Genomic DNA, 27,678 nt, shown 5'->3' with positions numbered 1-27,678 from the left:
GTGGAGAACAGGGTTCAAATGAAACAGTGGACCCCTGACCAGGAGGAGGGCAGCGTCCCAATCATACAGGCATCACCAACTTCTTGTCTGCACCTCAGCATCTGGTCCCTCCCTTCCCAACGCGGCCTCGGCTCCTGATATCCATCTGGGTGAGCCCTGTTCTGCCAGCCAGAGGGACCGGCTGTGCCAGAGGGAAGCAAACAACTATTAGGGCACACAATTGTGGGCGGGGACAGGGAGGCCAAAGTGAGCGAGGACAGAGGCTGGGAGCTTCTAGGAGAGAGAGGGAGAGAGGGAGGGAGGGGGGAGAGAGAGAGAGAGAGAGAGGGAGGGAGGGAGGGGAGAGAGAGAGAGAGATTGATTCCAAGAACATCCCACAGAAGCTGGGGTTTTCCTCAGGCAGCCCCCCTCCCCCCCAGGCGGGCTACTGCTGTGGCCGACGTTGCCGAGGGCATCTGTCCTTCCTTTACATCATGGCAGTCTACCGCGTGTGTGTGACCACTGGTCCCTATCTGAGGGCAGGCACAATGGACAATATCTCCGTCACACTGGTGGGCACATGTGGGGAGAGCCCAAAGCAGCTGCTGGATCGCTTGGGCAGGGACTTCGCCACTGGATCGGTGAGTACAGAGGAGAGAGGGGGAAGAGATCCCTGAGGGGCAGAAGATTAGGTAGGAGGAGAGGGTGATTGCTTCAGGACTTGTCAAATCCTGCAGAACTCAGAATGGTGATCCCAACCTCCTCACCATCTCCTATGCTGGTCCGTGTTTCCTAGAGATGCCCTACCCAGGCAGGGCTGTGAAGAAGGACTGCTGGGCAGGGAGTCAGGAGAATTCTACTAGTTTCCTAGCTCCATAATTGAAGATAGGCTTTGGGCAAGTCGCTTGTCCTTTCTGATCTTAGATTTCCTGATCTCTGGAGATCTGCCTGTCTCTGCAGGCTCCAGGATTGTTTGCTGGTGGCCTGCATAAGGGGGCTGGGTGCCAAGGAGGCAAATGAAAGCCAGAACCCCATTCTATTCACACTCCGAGACTGTGGGGTAGCCTTGGCTGCTTCTGCCTGAATGAAGTGCCCTCTAATTCACACAAAAGCAAAGCATTGCTTGGGGAATAGGGATAGCTCAGGTTTTTATGCCAGAATGGGTGAAAGATGGCCCTGGCAGTTCCTTGCCTCTCATGGGCTTGTTCTCTTGGTTTTTTCAGGTGCAGAAGTACAAGGTGCGCTGTTCAGAGGATCTGGGTGAGCTCTTGCTGCTGCGTCTGCACAAGGAACGCTATGCTTTCTTCCGCAAGGATTCCTGGTACTGCAGCTACATCTGTGTCACTGCCCCTGATGGTACCCGTTACCATTTTCCCTGCTATCAGTGGATTGAGGGCTTCTGCACCATAGAACTGCGACCAGGAACAGGTGGGCCAGAGGCAGGAGCCAGTCCTAACATCTTTTGGGATTAGGGGTGGGTTTCCCAGAGTCCAGGATGTAAGGAATAGGGTTGGGGTTAGAGTAACTGAACTCAGGACTCCTAACTAGATGCTCTCTGCAAAAAGGGAGCCTCTAAAACTCTGACTTGCAGGAAACTTCTGGGCAGTATTTTCCCCACTGAACACACACAGATACTAGAACACTCATGTGTTCTCGTAGACACAAATACACACAGAGCTCCTTCTACATTTCCCCAGATTGAACTCCTCTGGAGCCCAGAGAGGAAGCAAACTGCAAACTGAGTAATTGGATTTCAACAGGTGGAGGAGCTATCACTGTTTGCAAAATTTAGCTAGAGTGATTGTTTCCACTACTACTGGCTTTTCTGGTGTGGATGAAGTCCCTATGAGGTGCTGTTTGGATTCTTTCTTGAATTTGGGAAGCCTTTCAAAGATGTTGGACTTGAACTCCTTCAGCTTCTGGATCCCCATTTCTTCTGAACTGTCTGATCTAGAGATGAAAGACGAGGGCTGTTCTGAGTGTTGAGTTGAATCTTAAGGATGAGAGATGGTCATACTAGGTCAAGGTGAAGCAAGTGAACATTACCCCTGGGCCCATAGTGAGTTCTTCAGGGACCTCATCTGAACTCCCATCTATCATCACACCACATCCATTCATCACTTCACAAAATGCATTTGTCCATTGTCCACCAGTCCTTTATCGAATGCATGTTCTGTGCATGGTGACAGGCACCCGGCTAGATGCTGGGAATACAAAAAATGAATACAGTGTGACTTCTGCCTCCAGGGAGTTTACAGTCTTGGAAATGAGATACACATGCAAACATTTAGGAAGATTGATATGACTTTGAGGTGAGGTTGTCCAGAATCCCTCCTACTGATGAATGCACAAAGACCATTGGACATTCACATCGCTGAGGGTCTGGGTTCAAGGAGCAGGGGGTTCATGCAAAGCTTGCTGAAGGAGATGTTTGAAAAGAGACTTATATAAGAGTAATTTTTATCCCCCGTAGCAAGAACTATTTGTCAAGACTCCTTTCCACTCCTTCTGGATCACAGGAAACGGGAGCTCCAGGCCCGGCAGGATTGCTACCGGTAGGGATGGCATAATTCGATTTCTTCCCCCATCTTTATCGTGACATCCACCTGAATCAGATTGTTGCTCTGACCTCAGTTCCAACCTTGAGGGCCCAACTCCTATTTGGACCCTCATTCAAACCTAACCACAATCTAATACTGACCCTGAGTCACGACCCAGAATGTCAATTCCAACAAGTATCCCAATACTATCAAGGGATCCCCATTTAACTCCTCCCCACAGTTATCATTCTTGTGACCAAGAGATCAGAAATGATCCTGGTATTGACCAATCTCAGCCCATCCTCACTTTACCCTTAAACTGGCCATGATCTTAATCTCAGCACAAACCCAACTCTTAACCAGTGGGACATTCATGTCTTCCTCACACACCATCAAGAGCTAAGGCTTCTGTTTCCCCAGTGTTTGATTCTTTACCTCTCACCCTTTCCTTTCTCCTGGAAGCTGGAAGATCTATGCCCCTGGCTTCCCCCGCATGGTGGACGTCAGCAGCTTTGAGGAAATGGAGTCAGACAAGAAATTTGCCTTGACCAAGATGACATCCTGTGCAGACCAGGGTGAAAGGTAGGGGACCAGGACTTGGGATGAAGGTGTAGGGAGGGGCGTGGAGTGAAGGATCTCTTGGGAAGTTGGGGTCCAAGCAATCTGGAAGTCTGGGTCTATGACAAAAGCAGTTTTACTCAAATTTCAGCTGTAAAATGGGCAGGGGTGGCCCCAGGAGTCTGGCAGAGAGGGGGAGGTGGTTTTAGGCCGTGTAGACAGATGCCAGGGAGGAAACAGGAGTTGGGGAGGCCTGGGGATTCTGGGGGAGGAGAGAGGAAAGGATTAGGAGAGTGGGCTGAAGGCCCCTTTCACTGGTTTCTGTCCTTCTGTTCTCCCCCTCCCCCACCCCACTCTAGCAGTGGGAATCGGCACCTGCCTGGCTTCCCCATGAAAATTGACATCCCGTCCCTGCTGCACATGGAGCCCAATATTCGCTACTCGGCCACCAAGACGACCTCTCTGCTCTTCAATGCCATCCCTGCGTGAGGACACTGCCCTCTGTGCTCCTGTCCCTTCTACCCTGTCCCTGTGATGCTCATTTCTGCCCATCATTCTCCCTACTCTCTGCCCACTGTCTCCACCCACCCCCACTTTCTACCTCTCACTCTCTCCCTTTCCTGCCTGCAGCCTTCCCTCTCTGTCCCTTTATCTCCCCTCTCTGTCCCCAGCACCTTCTCTCTCCTCTCAGGCTCCCCCATTTTTATCTATCTCCCCACCACCTCCTCTTTGCTCCTCAGCATACCTTCTCTTTTCATTCCTCAGGTCAATAAAAAGAACTGAGCACCTACTCTGCAGAGCAGGCCCCATTCTGCTGGTGGGACCATGCTGAGTAGGACAGTGAGGCCTGGCCCTCAAATTTTAAGAAGGTGGTCAAGTTTGAACTCCTCAGGTTCAAATCCCAGAACCACTACTTCCTAGCAGTGTAGCCTTGATTTTCACTCAGCTTCTAAGCAGATTCCTCATTTGTAAAATGACCATATTCATATCAACCTCAGAGATTTAGAGGAGAATTAAATGAGATAGGAGCACACCCAGCAGAAAATAATCTCAATAGAAATTACTGAGTGTAGTATGATCTAATTTTCAGCCATGAGAACTCACAGTTCTCTCCGGAGAAGTGTTGGGCAGTTAATTAGCATGGAGGTGCCATTAGCAGCTCAAGTCAACAGCTGAGACTGAGTGTGCCATGGCTGGAGGGGTCCAGTCAACTCTCTGATGCCTTGAGGAGGCAGAGGTCAAAGGGGGCAGGAGGTGGTCTTGGGAAGCTGCAGGATTCAAGCAGGGAGAATGTCTTCGGGCCAGAAGAGCAGTGAGAGGAGGGTGGGTCCTCTCATTTTGTGAGGGAAGTCGGGTGGATTTGGAAGGAGGAGTGCAAGGCTCAGCTGTTACCTGCTCTGTGCATGCTCATTAGGAAGCCCAGAGGAGGCAAAGGCAGGTACTAGAGCCTCATCTGCTGGGCTTGTGTGCCAGAATGATTCTTTAGGAGAAGGGGTGGGGGGTAGGCACATGGGTGGGGCAGGTTGGAGCTCAGGAGTATTCACAGTGAACTGGAGCCCACAGGTAACTAGAGGTGCTTGGGCTTCAGGCCCAGCACCCACTCAAGAAGAGGCCCAGGAAGAGCCAGGGGCCAGAGGGGTTAGCTGAGCTTGTCCTGGGGTTGGTATGTGAGTCCAGGAAGGGGATGGCCTAGGAGACCACTGGGACAGCTGATGTGGGACTCAGGGAAGGGCAGTGGGAAAAGGTGCTCATCTAGGCACTTATGGAGAGGAGGGGGTAGTGCTGGGTTTTGATGAGGAGCAACTGTAGGGTGTTCTGAAGGATGTTTGTGGCAGGACTTGGAGAAGAAAGACCTTTTCTTTCTCCTTTACTGCTACCTTAGCCTCTGCTTTAATGACTGAGCCCCTCCCATTTACCCCCCAACTCCCAGTATTTCACATCCCCCAGCTCTTGACTGGGCTGGAATTCAGCAAGTGCTATAGAATGAAGAGGAAGTGGCTTGGGTGAACACACAGGAGGTTGGGCTTGTTAGGTCATTAATGTTCTCTTGTCTCCCTACCTTCTCCAGGTGCTCACGTTCTTCATGATACATTGGCTCCCTTACACAGCCTGTCTTATTGACAAATTGCCATGAATATACCTCTTGTATTTTTTTAAAGATTTATTTATTTATGCATAGAAGAACTGGGGTACAGGCCAGAGGTGTGGGGGGTGAGAGGATTCACCAGAGACAAAGTGGGGAACAGAACAGGCTGATTGACTGAAACACACTGCTGAGGGGAGCAGCGGAAGAGTCGGGAGAGGTCTGCTCCTCCATGTGGGTATCTCCCTGGCCAGGGATCGAACTCATGCTGCAGAGGCTGCAGACAGCTTCGTAGGTTGTGTCTTAACCCCTTGCTCCACCAGGGAGGACCCAAACCTACCTCTTGTATGTTCCATCCCTCCCATTTGACTTAGCCCAACTAGTGAGTAATTATTACGAACTGGGTATGTCGGGCTATGCAGAGCCCAGTCCTGGCCCCACCTAGAGAACCTGTGGTATACTGGGAGGTGATATGAGTACACTGAAATTATAATGTAATACAGGGAGTAATGCACATTTTGTGAAAGAGACACAAAAGGCATGTGCTTTGGTCATGATCAGGCCATGTGACTCCACTCACACATCATCTCAGTTGTACACAGAACAGATGGGTTTAATGGTAGATGCAGAGGCAGGAGATGGCTTTCTAGGAGAAGCACAGCCTGAACAGAGCCATGCACAGGGGGTAAAATTGATTTCATTTCAAACGTTTTTTTCTGATCATAAATAAAGATGCTTATTATAGAAAATCCAAATAGTTTAGACATTCACTAAGTGAAAAGTGCACAGCCTGCTTTTACTAGTCCAGTGTGCAAAGTATATTTGTAATGGTGATGAGAGGGCAGAGGTGGTCCTGTCTAGTCCTCAGCATGGGAAAGAAAGCTGGAAATGCTGGCAAAACCAGCTGGGGGAGGGGAGGCTTCTAGCCATCTTAGCAGCTGGCAGTTGATCCCATAGGCAGAGGGTTGCCAGCGAAGGTCTAGCAAAAGGTGGAAGCTTGGAGTAAGCAGGTCAGATGAAGATGACTTGTCTGCATCACACAGCTGGATGCCTCACTTTGCTTACACGTGCAGTCTACACTGTCTTTACAGCCTACTGGACTTTTCCCCATGTGAATTGTTGGCACCTCTACTCTGGCCACTGACCTATAACATCATTCCATGCCTCTAGGCTGGGGCAACCATGCCCCTGGCAGCCCCCATGCCCCACCCTGTGCTCCCCTCTCCACAGATCCTTAGGCATGAAGATCCGAGGGCTGCTGGATCGCAAGGGCTCGTGGAAGAAGCTGGATGACATTCGGAATATCTTCTGGTGCAACAAGACCTTCACTTCAGGTATGTAGTGTCAGGCAGATGTCCATCCTTTACCTGACCCACGCTCAGACCCCCTCCGCGCCATGCTGGGAAAGAGCTTTCTTCCAGGCCTCTCAGAGAGACTACTGGTTTCCAGCGGGAGGGGCCCCTGAATTCACTATTGGCAATCTCCCAGGCCCCTCAGGAATCAGGCATCTCACCTCCTCTGGGAGGGGTCAAGAATGGGGGAGTAATGGCAAAGAGACGCTCTGCTTGCCTAGGAGAGATCAGGGGCCCTAACCTAAGGGCTTTGGAGCCAGACATATGTTCAAATCTTCTGCTCAACTGAGCAAGTCACCCTATCTTTTTGACTCTCAGCATCCAGTGTTAAACTGAAGACATAATTATACCTACTTCAGAGGGTTAATAGGAGGAAAATCTGAACCATAGTGATAAGCAAAGGGCTGGTTAGGAGCACGATCTAGGGAAGTACTTTTCAGAACAACTGACCCCCTCTCTTGCTCCCTAGAGTATGTCACAGAGCACTGGTGTGAGGACAACTTCTTTGGGTACCAGTACCTGAATGGCGTCAATCCTGTCATGATCCGTTGCCTCTCAAGCTTGCCCAGCAAGCTACCTGTCACCAATGACATGGTGGCCCCCTTGCTAGGAGAGGGCACCTGCCTGCAGACAGAGTTAGAGGTAGGTGAGGCCCTTAGGAGTTGTCATTAGAGATGGGATGGATGTGGAATGTAAGCATGGACATCAGGGGCTGCTTCAATCTCTAGCCTCATCCTCTGGGCAGATTTATTTATTTATTTATACAAGCACTGGGTACAGTCAGAAGCATGGGAGGGTGAGAGGATTCACCAGAGCCAGAGCGGGGAACAGGTCAGGCAGACTGACCACTGCTGAGGGGAGCTGAGGGGAGCAGCGGGCGGCAGGAGAGGTCTGCCTGCCATGTGGGACCCTCGTCAGGGGCTGGGGATCGAACCGGTGCTGCAGAGGCTGCAGGCAGCTTCGCAGCCCAGAGCTCAACCGCTGCGCCACCAGGAGAGGCCCTGGTTCTATACCTTTTAAGTAGAGCAGATATGGCCGAGAGCAAGGTCAGGCTCAGAATGGCTTGAAGCCTGGGATGGAGCCTGGTAAAGTGGTAGGAATGAGCAGTGGCTGCAGTACAGCTTGAAGAAGGAGGCCCTGTTCCAAGGTTTCCAGGATTCCAGGTGCAGAGGCCAGAGAAGGCTATTGTAGGATAGGGAGAGGCAGCATGACTAGAGACAGCAGGAACAATCATGGAGAACTAGGAGCTTCCAGGGTATAGAGAGGATGATTTGCCCCTGTCTCTTCTGGGCGGCTAAGCCCTCAGCTTACCTCCAGAAGGCTGGAGATGTGATGGGTAAATTTTCACTGCATGTTGATTTGGTTTTTGATGTCACTTAAGTTGAAAGAGTAGGAAGGATCATGTATGGGGGAGGGGGAGAAGAGGTTGTCTTGTCCAAGCTGGGAAGCCAGGTGAGAAGTTGCACAATGGAGGACTCAGTTGGACCTCATTCCGGACATTCTGGGAAGGGTGGGGTACCCAGCGTTGGCCATTAGTGCAGGCACCTAGCATTATTGAGGCCCTAGCTGGGGTGGGAGTTGGCAGAGAGTGGAGAGTGATGTGGAGTGCGGGTGTGGAGGTCACTCTGAGCCTCTGTGCACCTTCTTCAGAGGGGGAACATCTTCCTAGCGGACTACTGGATTCTGGAGGAGGTTCCTGTCCATTGTCTAAATGGCCGCCAGCAGTACAAGGCCGCCCCGCTCTGCCTGCTGTGGCTCAACCCCCAGGGAGCGTTGTTACCCTTGGCCATCCAGGTGAGTCTGGGGCAGGGTTTGGGGGGGCAGCCTCAGGGGGCACTCTAGTAGTCTTGAGCCTCACCCCTTCCTTATTCTTGGACTCAGCTCAGCCAGGCCCCTGGGCCTGATAGCCCCATCTTTCTGCCCACTGACTCTGACTGGGACTGGCTGCTGGCCAAGACGTGGGTTCGCAACTCTGAGTTCCTGGTGCATGAGAACAACACACACTTTTTGTGCACGCATTTGCTATGTGAGGCCTTTGCCATGGCCACGCTTCGTCAGCTGCCTCTCTGCCATCCTATCTACAAGGTCTGTGTGACGGTGTGGGGCAGGGGGAAGAGGGAGCAGAGGGAACTTGACCTAGGTGATCTCTCTGACCTTCGGCTCCTGTGATCTAATGCCGCTCGCAGCTCCTGCTTCCCCACACTCGCTACACGCTGCAGGTGAACACCATAGCACGTGCCACGCTGCTCAACCCTGAGGGCCTGGTGGACAAGGTGAGGCCTTCTCAGCCCCCACCCTCGCCCCCGAGGCTCCACCCCCTCCTGGGGGCCCACCCCTGAGCACACTTTGCCGTGTCCATAACCCTGTTTGCTCTCCAATTCCACCCCAATGTCCCAGCAGCCCCTTCCCATAAGTCCCGCCCCTCTGCACCAGACTCCTACTTGCCCCGCCCATAAATCCTGTCCTCTGGCAGCTGCCAAATCCCAGCTGTCCACACTGTTCTGACCCTGGTGGGCGGAGAACACCAAAGCCGAGCGCAGTCCTGCGCTGACCCTGCTCAGGCTCTGGTCTCCCGGTCTCCTGGCATTTAGTTAAGGCTCAGGCTTCCTAGCGAGTTAGCAAATTCTTAAGTTATCTCCTCTGCTCATAGTATGGCCGCGAACTGCACGCTGCATCTGGCTCCTATGGACATTGGATTGGTAGTTTTGGACTTGTTGATTAACTGAAAAAAAAAACCTTCTGCTGAGTCACTAACCCCAGCTGGTCCCCAGCACCTGGGTGGGGGTTGAGATGGCCCGGAGCCAAGCTGTGTGCTGTGTCTTCAGGTCACATCCATCGGAAGACAAGGCCTTCTCTCCCTCATGAGCATGGGTCTGGCCCACTTCACCTATACCGATTTCTGCCTTCCGGACAGCCTGCGGGCCCGCGGCGTTCTCCTCATCCCCAACTACCATTACCGAGATGACGGCCTGAAGATCTGGGGGGCCATTGAGAGGTTCGCTCTTGGGACCCTGCAGACACTCTGGCCCCACCAGGCCTCCTGGCTCAGGCGCAAATGTGCTCCTGTGCTCATGCGGGCTAGGGTGCTGGGGGAGGGTTGGGTGTTCTTAGGCCCGCGTAAGACATTGCAAGGGTGAGAGTTGAGCTTAGAGGTTCCCCTATGAAATGAGAGGTAGCTGTGGGGCCTGGGGTGGAGCTGGGCTGTGTGAGAATACAGCTGAGGAAGGGAAGGAGGGGGTGTCCAGAGGAGTCAGGGCAGGCTTAAGAGCTGGGTGTGCACTGGACCTCCAGGCAGGCTGCCCTTCCTTTCTCTTTGTGCTGAGCGGGAAGGGGACAGCATGAGTTAGGGTCTTCTCAATGCATAAAGAGCCTCGAGCACCTATGACTCAGAGGTGAGACTTGAGGGAAACCTGGGCACTTAAGTTCCAACTGGACTGGGAGTCCCCATTGAACCCCCAGGGACTCAGTGGACTCTAGCTTTCTTTCCCAGTCTGAGTGGGATTGAGGCCCAATTTTCTGGCCAGGCCTGAGCCCAAGGTTACCACTATAGCACTGACATCTCTTTCCTGCAGCTTTGTCACAGAGATCGTGGGCTACTATTATCCCAGTGACACATCTGTGCAGCAGGATTCAGAGCTGCAAGCCTGGGTCGGCGAGATTTTTGCTCAGGCGTTCCTGGGCCGGGAAAGCTCAGGTATCCCCTCTCTGCCTCCCAAGCACAGTCTCTCAATGACCAAATGCTCCCCCTGGGTCAGACTTTGAAATATATCCTATTATTAGGCCCCTACAAATGGATGAGGAAGAATCACAAAGAAGTCTGCACAGATAGTAAGTGGCAGAGGCTGGATCCAGAGTCAGTTCCCGCTGGCTCCAAAGCCCTTGTTTCTATCACTTCCTCAACCCATTCATTCATAAGCCCATTCATTCACCTCTGCTTGTTGAGCTCTGTAGGTGTGTCACATCTCGGGCCTCAAAACACACAGGATTCTAGAACCCTGTCTCATCCCCTCTCGCCTTACCTGCCAGGTCACCCTTCCAGCCACCAACTTCCCTCACTTCTTTTGGAGTCAGTGAGTGGGTTAATCCTGCTATGTTTAATTCCTCCTCATATATATCTGTCATCTAGCCCAAACTGTCCCCTCTCTTCTGACACTGCCACAGAGGTGTTTGAGACCTGCCAACAGCAGTGGCCCCTCTTAAGCCTCATTTGCTTAACCTCAGCGCCAACTGACTGCCCCAGAAAACCAGCCCTTCCTTAAAATCTTCCCAGGCTTCCGCCATCTCCCCATCCCTGCTGTTGGCTTTTTATGGGTCTCTGTCTCTTCTCTACCCCACCCCAATGGAATGAGCCTTTCTCCTCAGTAATTGATTTCAGACTTGAAAATCCTCCAACCCCACATTCCCTGAAGGATTTTCCCTTTTAGCTCTCTCATTGTATCCCTCAAGATCAGCAAATGAAAACTACAAGCCATCCCTCCATCAAATGACCCCTGGCCTTGCTCAGGTTATACAGCCTATTGCATTCTTCAGAGGCATGTCCCTAGTGCCAATGTACTATGCCGTCTGCTCTTCAGGCACTGAGAAATGCAGAAGAGGCCTCTCTATCTGGGTGTAGTGGAGGAAAAGGAAAAGTTCAAAGAGGCAGAAATGTTCACCCTCCAATTCCCCCAGTCCTGGCCTGATGGTGTCATGCCTGGTAGCCTCCTGAGGAGCTCCTCTTACAGGACAGGGAGAGGGGCACCCCAAAGCCCCCAAACCTGCCTGCTCTAAACAGTTTCTGCCATCCACTGCATCAAGACAAAACATACCCTAGTGCTTAAGACCGTCAATGGAAAGGAACTTTAATACAATTAGTGTGCAATACAGAAAAGGGGAAGCATAGAGTTTCCAAATCCAGCAGCCAAAGTTTCTTCTCCTCTTGTGGTTAAATGCCCAGCCAAACAGGGTTGGCCCAAAGCAGGGCCTCTGAGGCCTGAGAGCCTGCCACAAGTCTAAGTCACCTCCTGGTGGGGACCCATAGAAAAGGGTCAGAAACAGCCACAGGAGTCTGGAAGGAAAAGAGCAAAATCAAAATCAAGATCTATACTGCTATTGTTAACCTCCCCCATGGGTCTCTCACCCACATCTGTTTCAACCCATGCAGGACCAAGAAGCAAGTGCAGCTTCTTCACATCTCTCTGCTCCATGTGCCTCCGCCAGTTCTCCTTCTGGCTCTCCATCCTGCTTCCCCTTCCCCAGCCTCCTCTCTTAGCTTCTTCTCTCTGCTCACCTCTGCCCTCCCTTGGGTGGGGCAGGGAACTTGGAACCTCCCTTTTTCCTGGGGACCACCCTGTTACACTCCTGTGTGGTGACACCCAGGAGGGAAGGATGGTCTCAGGTTACCTGTGAACAGAATGAAAATCTGTTATAGTCCTATTCATAATGGGCCCAGAGGCTTTGTTTAATAAACAAAAACCAGAACAAAAAAAAAACCACGGAAAAGTAGAGATACAATGAACACCCATCTGCTCACCCCAGTTTCAACAGTTGCTAATACCTTACCATATTTGATTAGTCTGTGGCTTTTATTTATTATTGCAGTCTTTTAAGTAAATTACATACATTTTATATTTTACTCTTAATGACCATGTCTCTCAAAAATGATGCTTTTGTACATATGTACGGGACTGTCATCACACTCAACAAAATTGACAATAATTTCCAGCATCACCCTTTTATCTATATATTTCATATTCAAATTTCCTCACTTGGCCCATTTTCTGATTTTTTGATCCTTTTGATTCTGGAGCCAGCTAAGGACCATATGATACACTTGTTTGACTCTAAAGTTTCTTTACGTTTAAGATGCTCCGCCCCCCTCAAATTACATGACAGCTGAACAGGACTATTGAAAAGCCAGGACTAGTTCTGCAGAATGTCTCACCTTCCCAATTTACCTAATTACTTCCTCATGACATTATTCATCTGGCTTCTCTATCCTTTGTGATTTTTTTTGTCAGCCAGAAGTAATATCTGAAGGTTGAATGTTTGGGGCAAGAATGTTTCTCAGGTGATGCTAGGTCCTCCCTGTTGCATCATATTGGAGGCACCTAATGCCAGCTCCTCTCACTATTAGGGATGCCAACAGTGATGTCTGGGTTAAGGTGGTGACAGTCAGCTCTCTTTTGGATCATTTAAAGGGTGACCACTCCCTGAGCTAATCATGAGTGGCTCTGGCTCTGACCTCTGCCAGAGCAGTTATTCTTCTAAATTATTAAAAAATAATTCATTAAGGGGGCGGGGAGAGGAAGGGTTAGGGTCAAAATAAGGGGGGGTGCAATTGTATGGGGAATATAACCAAAATGAAAATGCATACATTGTGCAAAAAATGAAAAATGATGTAAGAATTATATAAAATAAAATATTAAATAAATAAATAAAATATGCAATGTAGGGACATAAAATAAACTGAAAAAATTCATTAAAATTAATTAATTAATTAATGAGGGCAAGCGCACTCATTAATCTCAGTCAATATGGCTTTGCTTCCATATTTCAAGGGAATATCAAACAATATGAGCCCCAGAAAAATTCCCATAGACCCATAGATGGTCTGACTTCTTTGCTTTTTTATTCTTAGTCCTCCAGATTAGAATATCAACTGCAAATGGAATAATCAGAAAATTCCCACATCCCCACCAGGCCAGTAGCCAGTCCTCTCCCCAAGACCTCTGTCTTCTGTTGCATCAGCTTCTCTCCAGCCACCCTGACTCCACTCCTCAGAGCCATCTTTGACTCATGTTCTTCTTTCCCTAAATGCAGCTGGGTGGCTAATTCCTATTGTCCCCATCATTTCCCATTGTCACCACCCTAGTTCTAGTCCTCACACTACTCCTGCATTGCGGCAGCTGTTTCTCAAACCTATCCCACTTCTTCCCACCTCAGCCAGCGGGGCCACCACCCTGATAATCGTCTAAATAGTGCCCAGAAACCACCTGGACTGGCACACCACGGCAGCCTCACCTGCCTTAAGTGCCCTCCCTGATCCCTCACCTGTGCTCTGTTCCTTCCCTTCCTGGTTTCTTACCCTCCTGTGCAGTTACTTCATTCAAGTGAATCATTAGTGGGCTCTTCATATTTAGTAAGTATCATTCTAGGTGCTGGGGTTCAGCAGCAATTTGACAACAATAATCATGGCCTTCTTGCAGCTCAACATTCTTACAGGGAGATATAGGTAATATCTGTATAATAAATACAAATTTTAAAAATGGCAAGTGGCTATGAATGCTAAGAATGAAACAGCATCAGGGGATATGTTGAGTGAGGTAGGAGGATTATTTCAGATCAGTGGTCAGGGAGAGCCTTTAGGAGGAAGTGATGTTTGAGTAGAGATGTGGAGGAAGTGAAAGAGCTCAGTGCTGTGGATAACTGAAGTAAGAATGTACAGGTAGAGGGTGTAATTAGTGTAAAGGCCCTGAGAGAGCATGGTGGTGGTTTGAGGACTCTCAGGAAGGCCTTTGTGGCTGGAGGGAGTGAGAGCAAGTAAGCAGGTAAGGAAATGAAGTCAGAGAAGGAGCGAGAGCCAGATCAAGTAGGGCCACAGGGAGGCAAGTGAAGTCCTTAGAGGGTTTTAGCAAGGGATGACATAATTGGATTTTTGATTCTAAAGGACCACTCAGCCTAGCATGTGAACAGACTGACAGGGCCAAGGAAGGAAGCAGGAGGATTCTCCAGGAGTGAGATAATGGACACTAGGGTTGGGGAGATGAGATTGGCTTTTGCAAATATTTACTGATATATGCAGGATGAGTAAAGAGAATGAGTGCATGGATTCTGGCCTGAGTGACCACCTCAGGGTTACTGAAATAGGATCACTGTGGGAGGGACAGGTTTGGGGAGTCAAGCATGAGGTTTTAGAAATACTGTGTTTGGGGATGTCTTCTAGACACTCAGGTAGCCGCTGCAGATTTAGGCCCACTGATGAGCCTAAGAGTTCAGGGGCAATTGGATATGTGAACTGGGGTATCATTAGTCAGGGGGTGGTGGTTAAAACCACAGACTTGGATGAAACCAGTGAGGTTAAGAAAGAAGAGGATGTAGGTCAGCACCTGACAATGCCTTCCTTTGTCAACTTTTCTCCACTCACTCACACACACTTCAACTCAGGAAGTTTCTCCTTCTCTTTCTTCAGGAAAGTCTCCCTAGCCATGCTAGCCACACTGTCTGTTTCCACCTTGCCTGCCATCTCCTCAAAGAGCTAAGCCCTGGCCTTAGAGCTTCCTTCCGCTCCCACCCCTGTGAGCTTATGAGTAACATGACCTGCAAATGGGTGCTCAGACAAATCTTGATAAACTGGGTATTATTAAATCATGAAGTGCTAATAAGGGCTGCAGGTAGGGAGAGGCAGCTTGTCTTTTGCTTCCTCCTGGCTCCCCCTTTGTGAGCTCTGCAGGCTCAACATTTTCTGGTCTGATGCCAGTTCCCAGCGCCTATCCTGACTCCCTCTAGAGACCACAAACTGTGGCGATGACCATCCCTAACCTCAGCCCAACCCTAATCTTAGTTTAAAGACAGTGGTGGCCAAATGTTCAGCAGTCACTTCCTCACTCTACCCCTGTGGTGAGCCCCAGCCCTGAGCTGCCCCTAGGAATCCAGCCTTCTTCATCCACACACCTTCTTCCCTTCCTCTCACACCCAGGCTTCCCACGCAGGCTGGACACCCCAGGAGAGCTGGTGAAGTTCCTCACTGCAATCATCTTCAACTGTTCCGCCCAGCATGCTGCTGTCAACAGTGGGCAGGTGAGGCTGCAGAAGGCAGGTTTGGGGGGGGGGTCATTGGGCCATGCAGAGTTAGTTTCAGCAATGGACATGAGGCCAGCATTTGGGTTGAGAGCATGGGTGGGTCCAGGCTGGGCTGGGTTTATGATTAGGGCTAGAGTTGGAGTGGTGACTGGGTGGAGTGAATGACAGGCACCGGATGGTGATTGGGGTGGAGCTGCATCCTAGGTTGTAGTGGTGACTCTAGTTGGTGCTGTGCAGGGAGTAGAACTTACGGAATCAGTGCTTAGGACCTGGCTGGGTAGAACATCAGTATGTGGCATGCCAGCCCAAACCCCTTTTCTAGGGTGACCTCCTATCTGGGATCTCCTCCTTCTTTAGTGACTCATTCACTCCTGGAACATTGGGCAGGAGTGCCAAGGGGTGAGCCAGGCTTCTGCACCTCTTCTGGAACTTTCTACCCTATACCCCTCTGCCTCTTCCTCTTCCAACTGCTAGGACTGGGATGGAGGAGCAGGGTCAGAGATGACCACAAGGTCCTCCCACTCTGGCCAGCTGACTACTTGGATGGGGGGATGTCTCCACAGCATGACTTTGGTGCCTGGATGCCCAATGCCCCGTCATCCATGAGGCAGCCCCCTCCCCAAACCAAAGGCACCACCACCCTGAAGAGTTACCTAGACACACTCCCGGAAGTGAACATCACCTGTAACAACCTTCTCCTCTTCTGGTTGGTCAGTCAAGAGCCCAAGGACCAGGTGTGTATATGTGGTAGGGTGGGAGTCAGTATTTCTGGGGTCTGGGCAGTGGAGGTGTTAAGCTATTTTTGGGACAAGGGGGGCTTGAGGAGACTATTGGCATTTATGCCCATTGCCAATCTGCCTAGGGTTCTTCAGCTCGATAGTTGTTCCAAAAGTTGTACATTAAAGCAAATACCAGTTTAGTGGCTGGGGCACAATTTCTATCCAGTTCACCAGTTTATAAATCCATCCCCCTATCTGCCCATCCAGCCAGTCAACCATTTATTCATCTGTCAGCCATTCATCAGCTACTCATCCATTCATCCAACATTCAACTCACATTTGCTGCTTATCTCCCATTGATCAATACTGTGTTGGGCACCAAGCATATAAAATTGAGTGAGGCTTTCTTACTTTCAAGCATCCCATGGCCTAGTTGAGGAGACACACAAGGAACAAAAAAGGGCACCGCCTTTTATAGGAATTATTTATGTATTAATTCTTCTATTCAATATGTACTTAAGCACCTGCCTGGTGGACAAATATGAATCCTGTTCTTGTGAGCTTATAGTCAAGTGACAGAGGTAAGAATGAGACCCATGTGGAACTGGAACTAGTCTGGCAAACCCTGGAAGTTTTCTTGGAGAGGGTGACATCTGAAAGCTGAAATCTGTGGTACAAGTAGGAGTTAGGCAGACAAAAGAGGGACAGAGTTCCTTTCAAGGCAGAGGGAGGGACATGTCCAAATGAAATGAAGTGAAGGCAAGAGTCCACTGGTGTATCTGTACGACCACAGTTGATTCAGTGCTGGCACAGTATTCATTCAGAGGACAATGGGGGAGCCATTGAGTTTCCTGCCTGGGGTAACATGACTAAATTTGTGTTTTAGCAAGGATGCTCCATGACAGTGCAGATGGATGAGAGGGACAATTTTGAGGCAGGAAAGATAGCAACGAGGCTGTTTCTAGGCTGGGTCAGGAGAGCAGCCCTTTAATTGCCAATTACCATCATCATCATTCATATATTGGGTTATATCCATCATGCCTCTGCCCTCCAGATCTGTTCCCAAGTTCTCTGATGTTACATGAATGTCCCCTTTTCTCACTCTTGACTCCCTTTCATGTGAGAGAAAGATTACAGATATTTGATTTTCCCAACAAGTCTTGACATACCATTTCATACCCTGGAATTGCCTGGAACTCATTCTTGGTGCCTCCTCTTTCCTGGCCTCCAAATCTCCTAAAGATTTGGAGACATTAATTTCTGTCCCTATAAAGGAAGCCTCTCTCTGCTTTTTGCCTACTCACATACAACTTTGCTCTATATTGCTCTCCGTACAATCACGTCATACTTCTGGATACCACATGTGTGGGCTTTTTCTATCACACAAAGCAGTTCTCAGACACCAGATTGGTGTCCTACAATTTAACTCAATTCTGACCTATCTACCTGGGGATAGCATCAGATCCCACAAGTAAAGGGCCATAAGACTGGTCCCCTCACCCCCTTCAGATGATAATCATAAGCCCAGGTTGTCATCTGTGCTTCTGACCAATCAATCAGCTATAAATCATTGTTTTCTAGGACCTCCTCCTCAGTTCCCATCATTTGCTAAAATGGTTCATAGGACTCAGGAAAAGAGTTTACCAACTGGATTACTGATATATTATAAAATATGCAAATCAGGAAAAGCCAGATGGAAGAGATGCAGAGGGCAAGGGGAGGAGTGCCGAGGAGGCACTGCCTCTGGTCACTTCACCTTCCCAGGGCCTCCATGTGTTCACCAATCTGGAAGCTCCCCAAACCTGTGTTTTTGGGTTTCTTCTGCACATGATCTTAGCCAAAAGGCCAAGAAGCGATTTTTAGATTTCTTCTGGAAGCTTCGTTACATAGGCAAGAATGATTAAGTCAGCAATCATTGGGAATTAATTCAATCTCCAAGCCCTCCCCTCCACAGACATCTGGGATGGGTTGGGGGAGGCCAAACTGTTCTAATCTTTTAATCACAGGGTTATTTTCCCTGGCAACCAGCCCCACATCCTTGCCTCCTTCTGGGCTTTCTAGAAGTCACCTCATTAACAAATTCAGGTGTGGTTGAAAGTGACTTGTTATAAAAAACAAAAGATACCTTTAACACTCTTATCACTTACAAATTTCTAAGCTCTGTGCCGGGGACTGCATCAAGTAGCTATTTATATTTTATCTAAATTTATAATTTATATTAAATTATATTTATATTTATAATAGTAAATATATTTCTTCCATATTCAATGTTACATGTTACATACTCAAGTGTGTATGTCTCATTATAAATCACAATATGAAAGTCATGGCGGGAGATGAGAGGCAAGAGGATTAGGGTAGAGGGTTCTTTCCGCATAAGCCAGTGGGAAGTTTAACCTGGAAAATTCTAATAACAGCAGTTGTCACTTATTGAGAATCTACCATGTCTTATTCATTAAATAAGTTATGTTTTGTGACTATTATAAAATACAAAATAGATGAGTATGTATTTTGAAAATGCTTAATACAATGCCTGGCAGTAATTCCATTTTTGTGGAGGAGAAAACTGAGGTTCAGAGACTGAGCAATTTGTTCAGGTTTACACAGTAAGTAGAATTTGAATCCAGGCTGTCATATTTCTGTGTTCTCCTTTGATGGCTACACTATAGTTTCAGACATAAAAGAGGTGCTTTGAGAAGACCAATAAATTAAGGAAGCCATAGATAATTCTAATTAAGATAAAAGAGAGAACATAAATGCACTATATTAGCAAACAGACAAGGCTTATTGCCACAAATGTAAAGATTGAAAAAATTAGAAGGGTCTCCTTGGTGGCCTAGGGGTTAAGTCTCAATGCTATCACCACTACTGCCTGAGTTTGATCCCAGCCAGGGAGCTAACCCACATACGGCACAGCAGACCTCTCCTGGCTCGTCTGCTGCTCCCCTTAGCGGTGTATTTTAGTCAGTCTGCCTATTCTGCTCCCCACTCTGTCTCTGGAGAATTCTCTCACCCTTCCCACCTCTGGCCTACACCCCAGTTCTTCTATGCAAAAAAAAAAAAAAAAAAAAAAAAAAGAAGAAGAAGAAGAAGAAGAAGAAAATACTACTTACCATTTTTTGGAAATCTAGATGAAGCAATGGATTACTAGGAAAACATGACCAAAAGTTAACGTCAGAAGAGATGAACATCATATGTAAATGGAAAAAGTTGTAAAAATCTGGCAACTTTCCCAGGAAAGAGAAGTTCTACTAAACCTTTAAGGAACAAATTATTCCTATATCATTCAAACTTCTTGAAAGCAGAGAAGAAACTAGATGCCTCCCAAGTTATTTTACTGAGTTACATTTTACTGAGAAAGAAAGTGCTCTAGAGGAGGGAGATGGGTCTCAGGTGCAGGGTTCCAGTCCCAGATCCACACGGACACCTCTGTGGCCTTAGAAACATAATGGGGCATCTCTTTGCCTCAGTTTCTTCCTCTGTAAATGAGAATCATCAGAGTACTTGTCTCACAGGATTGTTGTTCCATCGGGCTAGTCCATGTAAAATGCTTACAACACATTCACTGTATCAGGAAAATAAAATTAAAATACCAACTCTTAAAAATCTATCAGCAGCCAATAAAGACCAATAGCAAATAATAAAATGATAATATATCATGACAAGTCTAGTTTATTCTAAGAATGAAAGGAATGGAAGGTTGGTTCAACCTTATGAAATCTAACAATAAAATTTATTACATCAATAAAGAAACACCATATAATCATCTCAGTATGTGCTGATAGAACATTTGATGAGTGAACAGTCATTACTAATAAAAACTCAGTAAAAATGAAACTCCTTCATGGAGTTTTGCTAAAAAGTATAGTCCATAGAACAAAAGAAAATACTTGGGGTGGAACATTAGAGGTCTCCTCTTTAGTCAGGGGACAGTTATGGTGTATGATGGTTTAATTCGACAGGAAGTATGTACTGGTGACCCCATGACCCCAAAAACTGAAGGTGAGGAGGCTGGTGTGGTCATGGGTGGCTTTGACAGAAGTTCACTGTGATTCTTCTTGATTGCGGTTGTCTGTGATGTGTATATGGCAGTGTGTGGTGATGTTTCATTGTGTTGGCAGAAGTTTCATTGTGTTGATTATTTGGGATGATGCTTCAGAACTGGTTTCTTCAGGGACTGAATTTTGTGAAAAGGTGAGGCAATAGATGCAGTCTTGAACAGACTCTGTCGTGTGTTTGCTTGACATCAGTTGTGTTATGCATGGGGTTGTGTTCTTTCAGGTCAAAGCACAGTGGCGCAGACAGTGGAAGGGACTTTTTAATCCTACCATCTCTACTTAGCTGATACAGAAACTGAGTCTCACATAGTCATAGTCGCACACAGAAGGCTACCAGCAGAGGGAGCACTAAGCTGAGGTTGCCTGGTCCTCAGGTGCCTTTCTGCCCCCACTGCGCAGGCTGCTCTGTGTCAGCTTGCCCGCACTGGTGGTTTGGATTGCGGTTTGTGTTTACAGTAACTATAGCTGACTCATGCCATCAGAAGCCACCTTGACTGTATCTGTTGGCAAGTGTGGTCCTTCACTATTCTCCCTCTCATCCTGAGCATCATCCTGACCCTGTACCCATTTTCTCCCAGCGGCCCCTAGGCACCTACCCAGACCAGCACTTCACCGAAGAGGCCCCACAGCAGAGCATTGCTGCCTTTCAGAGCCGCCTGGCCCAGATCTCAAAGGAAATCCAGGAGCGGAATCAGAGCCTGGCGCTGCCCTATGCCTACCTGGACCCGCCCCTCATCGAGAACAGTGTCTCCATCTAGCCCCCTCCTCTGCACACCCCGGAAAAAAAGGCCCAAACATGAGGAGGGCCAGCTTCTCAGGGTCTGCCAGGCCCTTCCATCCTCTGTGTTCTCAGTCAGCGTGAACCTTCTCTGAACAAGAGAACCTTTTCCACCAAAGAGCCCTGAGCTGTGAGGGACCAGTATGTCCAGGATGAGAAGCTGCTGACTACAGACAAATGTACAACAGGCCCCTCCAAAAGGAAGGAGCCTCAACTCCCCCTGCCCACTCTGGCCAGCCTCCCAATCTCATCTCCTGTGAAAATCTACCTCCTCCCAAGGGGACCCCCAGCTTGGGACTCCTTCCCAATTCTCCCCATCCCGCAAAACGTTCTCCTACCTTGCCTTTTTTTCCACTTTCTTCTAAGCCTAGGACCAACCAAACTAGCTTCCTTCTCTGGAAGAACCTGGTAACAGGGTAAGAAAGGATGTGTGCCCTAGATTGGCTATGTGGTCCCCTTTGATCCCAGCAGTTTAAAGGGTGGGTTGGAACTAGAACCCAGTTTATCTGGACCTCTAGCTATTGTTCTCAGGGACAGGCATCCTGGACTGAATATGTATGGGGTGTCTCTCCTCAGCTTTTGTCGTATCCCAGGATCGTCTCTCCTACCCTTTTACTTTTTGTCCTTGAGCCCAGTGAGTTCAATAAATATTATAGACATATTTGGCTCCCATTTCATTTGTTTTGGTGTGTGTGGAGGGGGGCTAGGTAGGTGAGTGGGAGAGTGGGGTTCCCAGGGGATAAGGAAAGAGCAGAGTGAGTCTCTGGATCAGTTAATCTGGAGACAGGAAGCCTCCCAGCTCAACCCACTGCCTAGCCAGTCCCTACATTCCTGCCTTCACCTCCCTGTGTGTGTCATCTATGAGGAGGTAGGAATACCAAGACTCAAAAGGGGAGAGAAAATAGGCATTTTGCAAAGCCACAGGATCTAGTTTCTGGGTGTGGGTGTTGTTAGTGTTGCCACTGAGATCCTGTTCCTCTTCTACACACATGGAAGATTAGACCTCAGACCTTCCTATGCTGGAGTCATGGATGAGCTTTGGGTGGAGTCATAGATGAGCTTTGGCCACCACGCTTTGAGCAGAAGTGATGCGAGTCATCTCCAGGCTGCAGCATTTAATTGCTAGCACAGACCCTTGTAGCATTCTCTTCTCTCTGCCTCTGCTGTTCTAGAAGCACAGGTAGAGATGGTCCTTCCATGGGCTTCTGTCTCTGAGAGGCCAGAGCAGAGCCCCCTGCTGACCTGAGTTGAACATGGACTGAATGAGAAATAAACTTCCCTGGGCTAAGCCGTTGAGATGCTGGGGTCATTGCTGCAGCATAATCTGGGGAGTCTGATGTCTTCCCTTCCAACCCTGCACTCAGGCAGCCATATCTTCTCTCTCCACAGTCGCCAGCACCTTCCAGGTTTCCTTTTCCCTAGACCTCAGATCTAGTCCTCTATATCTCCTTCTCTGACCAAATCCTGACCATGGCCTCTCTCTGACCAGAGTCACAGTGTCTTTGGACAGTGACAACAAGTAACTGTTGCTCCACCCCTGTAGGGCTGGTAAAAGAGAATCCTATGGTTTTAGTGTCATAATAACTGGTTATCAATCAAGAGCCTCAGGTGGACAAGGGCTTGGCTAGTTTGCAGAGTCTCACAACCCCATGTTAGACCAAAGTCAATGTTCCTTCCTTCAGCCAGTGGGGATCCGCCAGCTGCCTTGGTGGCTAAGATCTCAGAAAACAAAAACAGCTTACTGTACAAGCATAGTAGTGCGAAATGATTCCATTGGTTTCATTTCTTCCTAAGTCATCCCAGAGGCCCTACTATATTGAAATTTTGGTTCACCCACTTTCCTGTAGATTCAGAGAGAAATACTGCCTATCCTTTTCCCCAGCCCCCTCCAGCTCAAGTCTCCCTTTTCAAGCAACCCTCCCTTATTCTATCCCAACCAATGCCCCCCTCCCCACCTCCACCACTTCCCTGCAGTGTGAAGAGGGAACTGGGTAGTAGGGCAGTCTTTGGCTCTGCTAAACCTTGGGTCTGCACTTCCTGCTGTGATCCTGGAGGAAGAGGACCCTCATGCCATCCTGGACACCAAGAGTGTGTTTGGGGTATATCTCACTGCAGATTCCAACCTAAGTATTTAGTCCAAATCACCAGATTTTGTTGACCTTAGCACAAAATCAAAGGTGTAAGAAACAGCTAGAGACATTCCCTTGCAGTCAGTAAGGCTGTGGCAGAGGACAAACGTGCCTCTTAAACATGGGCCTTGGCTTAAAAGGGCAGGACCAGGACCCAGTGATGTCAGGCACACAGGCAACCTGTCTCTCCAAGAAAATGAACAATCCTTGTCTTGAGCCAAAGTTAACATCAGGAGCCATGCCCATCCTAAAAAATGCCCCTGAGCCGGAGAGGGAGGGGTCAGGGAGTCTCACTGGAATCTGGTTTCCCAGAAAGCCAGCTTGGAGGGAAATTTATTAGAGAGGCACCCAGATGTAGAATTCTGCCTTGGGCACTGGGCACCTCTGGGGACAGGACATGGAAGAGGAGCTCACATCAGACAGGGGGCTTCTTTCGGTTTGCACTTGGGGTCGCTGAGCTTTTCAGTCAGTCTGGAAGGTGACTGGGATTGCGGGAAGCATGGCAGTCCTTTTTGTCCAGTAGGTCTTGAGTAAATCCCTCAGACTTGGCGGCCCAAATCTGTCAGATAAATGGGAGGGACGAGGAGACCTGGAAAGTCCCTTCCAGCATTGACATTCTAGGATCGCTTGCTTCATGGCTTGTTTCCCTAGACACCGTTTGGACCGTCGGGGAAACAGCTGTGAGCTTCCCTGGCACCAGCCCTACTTCTCCTGACGTACAGCAAGACAGATGACAAACACATAAACATAAACAAATAAGCCCTTTCAGTGGTTGCAAGCCCAACTGGGAGATGAAACCAGGCACTGTGTTAGCATGATGGGGATGACAGCCCAGATTATCGTCAAGGTAGGGACAGTTGAGTTGAGGCCTGGCTGACAAGAACAAAACATTTAAACAGGGCCTTCTCTGGTGCCGCAGGCGGTTGAGCGCTGTGCTGTGAAGCTGTCCGCAGTCTCTGCAGTGCCAGTTCGATCCCAGCCGGCGGGCGAGGGTCCCACATGGCGTGGCAGACCTCTCCTGTCTTGCCCGCTGCTCCCCTCAGCAGTGTATTTCGTCAGTCTGCCTGTTCTGTTCCCTGCTCTGTCTCTGGTGAATCCTCTCACCCTCCCGCAGATCTGGCCTGTACCCCGGCTCTTGTATAAATAAATAAATAAATCTTAAAAAAAAAAAAAAAACTTCAACAGTTTGGGGAAAGATGTTACAGACTAGGGACAGAGCACGTGCACGGCCTGAAGGGCATGTGTTTGAAGAGAGAAGGCCAGCGTGACTGGAACAAGGTGACCAAAAAAGTGGACAGAAGCCGGGCCATGCCCAGCCCTGAAGTCCACATTAAGTTCTTGGATGGGATTCTAGGGACAGCATTTTGCACTCTGGCGAGTTTTATGCAAGGAAGTGACCCAATTTGATTTTTTTTCTCTGTGTCCTAGGGGGTGGGGCCCCAGACCTTGCAGGCTTGGGGTGGGGCTAGGCATGGGGGTGCCCCAGCAGAGAGGACTCGGCTTCCTGTGTGGGTGGCCCATTTCGAGTCAACCCAGCAAGCTCACATCTTTCCAGCAGCCTCTCCTGCTCCCCAGGTCCGCCCGTCCATGGTCCAGGAGAACCAGTTCTTCAGCCCAATTGAGCACCTACCCAGAGTCACGCATCCACGTTTTGGTAGTAACTGGGGAGTGCCCAGTCTACATCCTGACGCCAGCCCCAGCCATGTTCATGTCCATGTCACCTCCCACCCCCCCAGCTCAGTCTCTGTTTCTTGCAGGAACCTAATTCCTACTCCAGGCTTGAGTCTGATCAAACCCAGAGTAGCCACTCCTGCCTTTTTGGAAGAGAGAAATTGCCTGGGGAAAATGGAGCAGGAGATCTAGTGATAGTGGTTATGAGTTTGGAGTTAGCTATTGGGGGATGGAGGTGGATGCCCACCATTGTGGTGGCGCTCATCTCCTCCATACATCAGCTCTGACTCCTCAAGACCCTCCCTCTCCTACCTTAACCTCCAGGCCACCTGAGCGCCCCTGCCCACACCTTCAGAGAGCCATCTTGCCACTGCATCAGAAGGTTAACACAGGGCCTCTCACTCTCTGCTCCAGGGTCCTTCATCCCAGAGGGGACTGGAGGTATGATCGCCCAAGCCCCAGAGACTAGACTCACAAAGCTCAGTCTTGCTCCTCACAGATCCTGACCAGCATCCTGGGTGCACAGTCTCAAGGGAAGTGGGAGTGGCTGGAAGGCTAGAGGCTGAGAGAGTTTGCAACAAATTTGCATTTTAAATTGCAAATTTTCACCATCAGGCTCCTAGCATTCCCCAAGAGTCATCAGGGTGACTGATCAGAGCCCAGGAAGGTGGGCCTGACTGGCCTGACAGCTCCTGTCCCTCAGCCTGGGACAGCACCCTGTAGATGAGACAGCACGGCCAGTCACCCAGAGCACCGGAAAGACCTTCCTCCCCAGGCTTCTCCCCAACCCTGCCTCCATCTCATTAACCCATTCCCTTCTTCCACCCCTTTACCCCAATCTAACGCTCCTCTCTAGATTTTCATCCTAATTCCAATCCCATGGTTGATTTCATTCCCAGCCCTGACCTCATTCTTAACCCTAACCCATTTAACCATTAAGGATCGTGTTTCCAAACTCATACCATTCGTGGCAACATGGACGGAGCTGGAAGGGATTATGCTAAGGGGAAAATAAGTCAGAAGGAAAAAAGATAAATATTGGATGGTTTTACTTTTATGTGGAATATCGAGAAACCGAACAAAAGGTCAAGAAAAAGACAAAGCTTGCAAGCTGACCATACATCTAAGGCATCCAGCAAGGAACGGGGATGGAGGGGAGCCAAAACAGGGAGGAAAGAGCACAAGGGGGATGTGGTGATGGTTCTGGTGGCAGGAGAACTATGGGACTACAGCTGTGGGAAAATGCCAATTATTGTACAAAAATGAACAACAATCTAAGAAAATTTAAAAAGTATCATGTGTCAAGAGTCTCCCAAACACCAAGAACTGTGATGGGGGATGGGGAGAAAACCAAATGATGGACTGTTTAAGTTGATAGGGAAGATGGACATCAATGAAAGATGTTACCTACAGTCCTGTGAGCTCTATTACTAGTTAAATTGGGCTTTCCTAATGAAGCAATTATCATGCTAAGGTCAGAAGGAAGAGGAAGCATTAACCAGTTTCAAGGTAAAGAGGGAACTGCATGCACAAAGTCCCTGTGGTTAGAAGGGGATGACTTACTTCATATCTTTTCTCAAAAGTTCCCTTCTCAAAGAGCTCTCCCCTGGTCATTCTATATTGCTCCCCTATACTTTATATCATCTTTCTCTGCTTTTTCTTCAGTACTTACCACTACTTACCACAGTATTTCATTTACTTGGTTATTAGATAATATTGCTTGTTTCCCCCACAAGAATGTAAGCTCCATGAGGGAGGGCAGGGATTTACTTTGCTTACTTTGTATTCATAGGGCTTAGGGTCTGACATAGTGAGGGGTACACAGTAGGGGCTCAGCATGTACTGATAAAAGAATGAAGGCACCTAATTCCAGACAGAAGTGAGCAAAGGGGGAATGTGGTGGATGCTGAGACCTGTAAGACAGGTCCTGGGGGCTACATGAGGGATGATGTTATTGTCTTGCAGGCAAGAAGCATTACGGGGCAACCCGGATGTGAAATGCGTGGCCTGACTGTGGATCCTCACACGTGCCCTTAAAAGGGACTTACAATAAGACTCAATTGCAGGCACACACAAAAAAGTTAATAAAGAGTTTATTTACAGGGCCTCCCCGGTGGCGCAGCGGTTGAGCGCTGGGTTGCGAAGCTGCCCGCAGCCTCTGCAGTGCCAGTTCGATCCCCGGCTGCTCCCCAGCCACCAGAGGAGGGTCCCACATGGCACGCAGACCTCTCCTGCCGCCCGCTGCTCCCCTCAGCAGTGTACTTCGGTCCTTCTGCCTGTTCTGCTCCCCGCTCTGGCTCTGGTGAATTCTCTCACCCTCCCACGCCTCTGACTGTACCCTGTGCATGTATAAATAAATAAATACATCTAAAAATAAATAAATAAATCTTTAGAAAAAAAAGAGTTTATTTACAAAAGAAGGGGTAATGAATAACTTAGGGAGAAAAATTGGTGAATGTGTCCTACCAGTTCTGCTGAACTGGAACCCCAATAGTATGTTGAAAGCCTGCGAAGAACCAAGAGACCCCCAAGGCCCACATGTCCGGTTATATACAAAACCTGGCTGCTTAACTCCACCCTCAGTTTCCAACAATCTTCACTCCACTGGTGATGACATTATGGGGTTTGTAGTCCTTGGTGTCTTGGTCTGGGGTGGGGATGGGGTCCATAAAACCTGTTTGTGGAATTTGTTTAGGACACCCTTCCCCCCCCAACAGAAGGAGTCACTGACTTGATCTGAGGCTGAAAGAAGTGGGGGGGGGTGACATCAGCAAATTTGGCTCTTGAAGAAGGTCATTTCACACCCTGACTCCAACTACATCCCTGTCCTTCAGCTCAAACCAAATTGCAATCTCATCCACATTCCTCATCTACTCTTAAAGGTTCCAGAACATTTTTTTCCATCTTAGAATTCCAGTCTCCTTTGGCTCTAACTTGGCTTGGACACTGCGGCACCTCCCCTTGATGGTGAAAGAGAGTGCTACCAGGGAGGAAGCTTCAGCTGGTGCTTCCTTGGTTGGCAGGAGCTGC

At 48.9% G+C, this 27,678-nt stretch overlaps 1 protein-coding gene and 1 pseudogene across 3 annotated transcripts in view; both read left to right on the top strand.

The window, feature by feature from the left end:
- The window catches only part of LOC311173822 (large ribosomal subunit protein eL27-like), a 754,061-nt pseudogene that overhangs the window by 258,235 nt on the left and 468,148 nt on the right, over window positions 1-27,678 (top strand). The window lies entirely within an intron of this gene.
- Window positions 137-20,828, top strand: ALOXE3 (arachidonate epidermal lipoxygenase 3; the record flags this gene model as incomplete). 2 transcript variants are annotated; one of them, XM_084236445.1, is made up of 15 exons in its annotated part: window positions 137-620; window positions 1,203-1,407; window positions 2,453-2,534; window positions 2,982-3,101; window positions 3,437-3,562; window positions 6,391-6,494; window positions 6,982-7,154; window positions 8,163-8,306; window positions 8,394-8,597; window positions 8,699-8,785; window positions 9,338-9,507; window positions 10,085-10,206; window positions 15,190-15,290; window positions 15,857-16,027; window positions 20,649-20,828. In XM_084236445.1, 15 exons carry the CDS (start codon window positions 474-476, stop codon window positions 20,826-20,828), a joined length of 2,136 nt encoding a protein of 711 aa, XP_084092571.1. The 2 variants fall into 2 exon arrangements, with proteins under 2 accessions (XP_084092571.1, XP_084092570.1); XM_084236444.1 differs by having other exon boundaries at window positions 474-620; window positions 3,440-3,562.

Source organism: Talpa europaea (assembly GCF_964194135.1).
Source record: "Talpa europaea genome assembly, chromosome: 7".
Classification (NCBI taxonomy): Eukaryota; Metazoa; Chordata; class Mammalia; order Eulipotyphla; family Talpidae; genus Talpa; species Talpa europaea.
The sequence above is the reverse complement of the archived record's forward strand: the minus strand, read 5'-3'. Positions and strand labels throughout refer to the sequence as shown.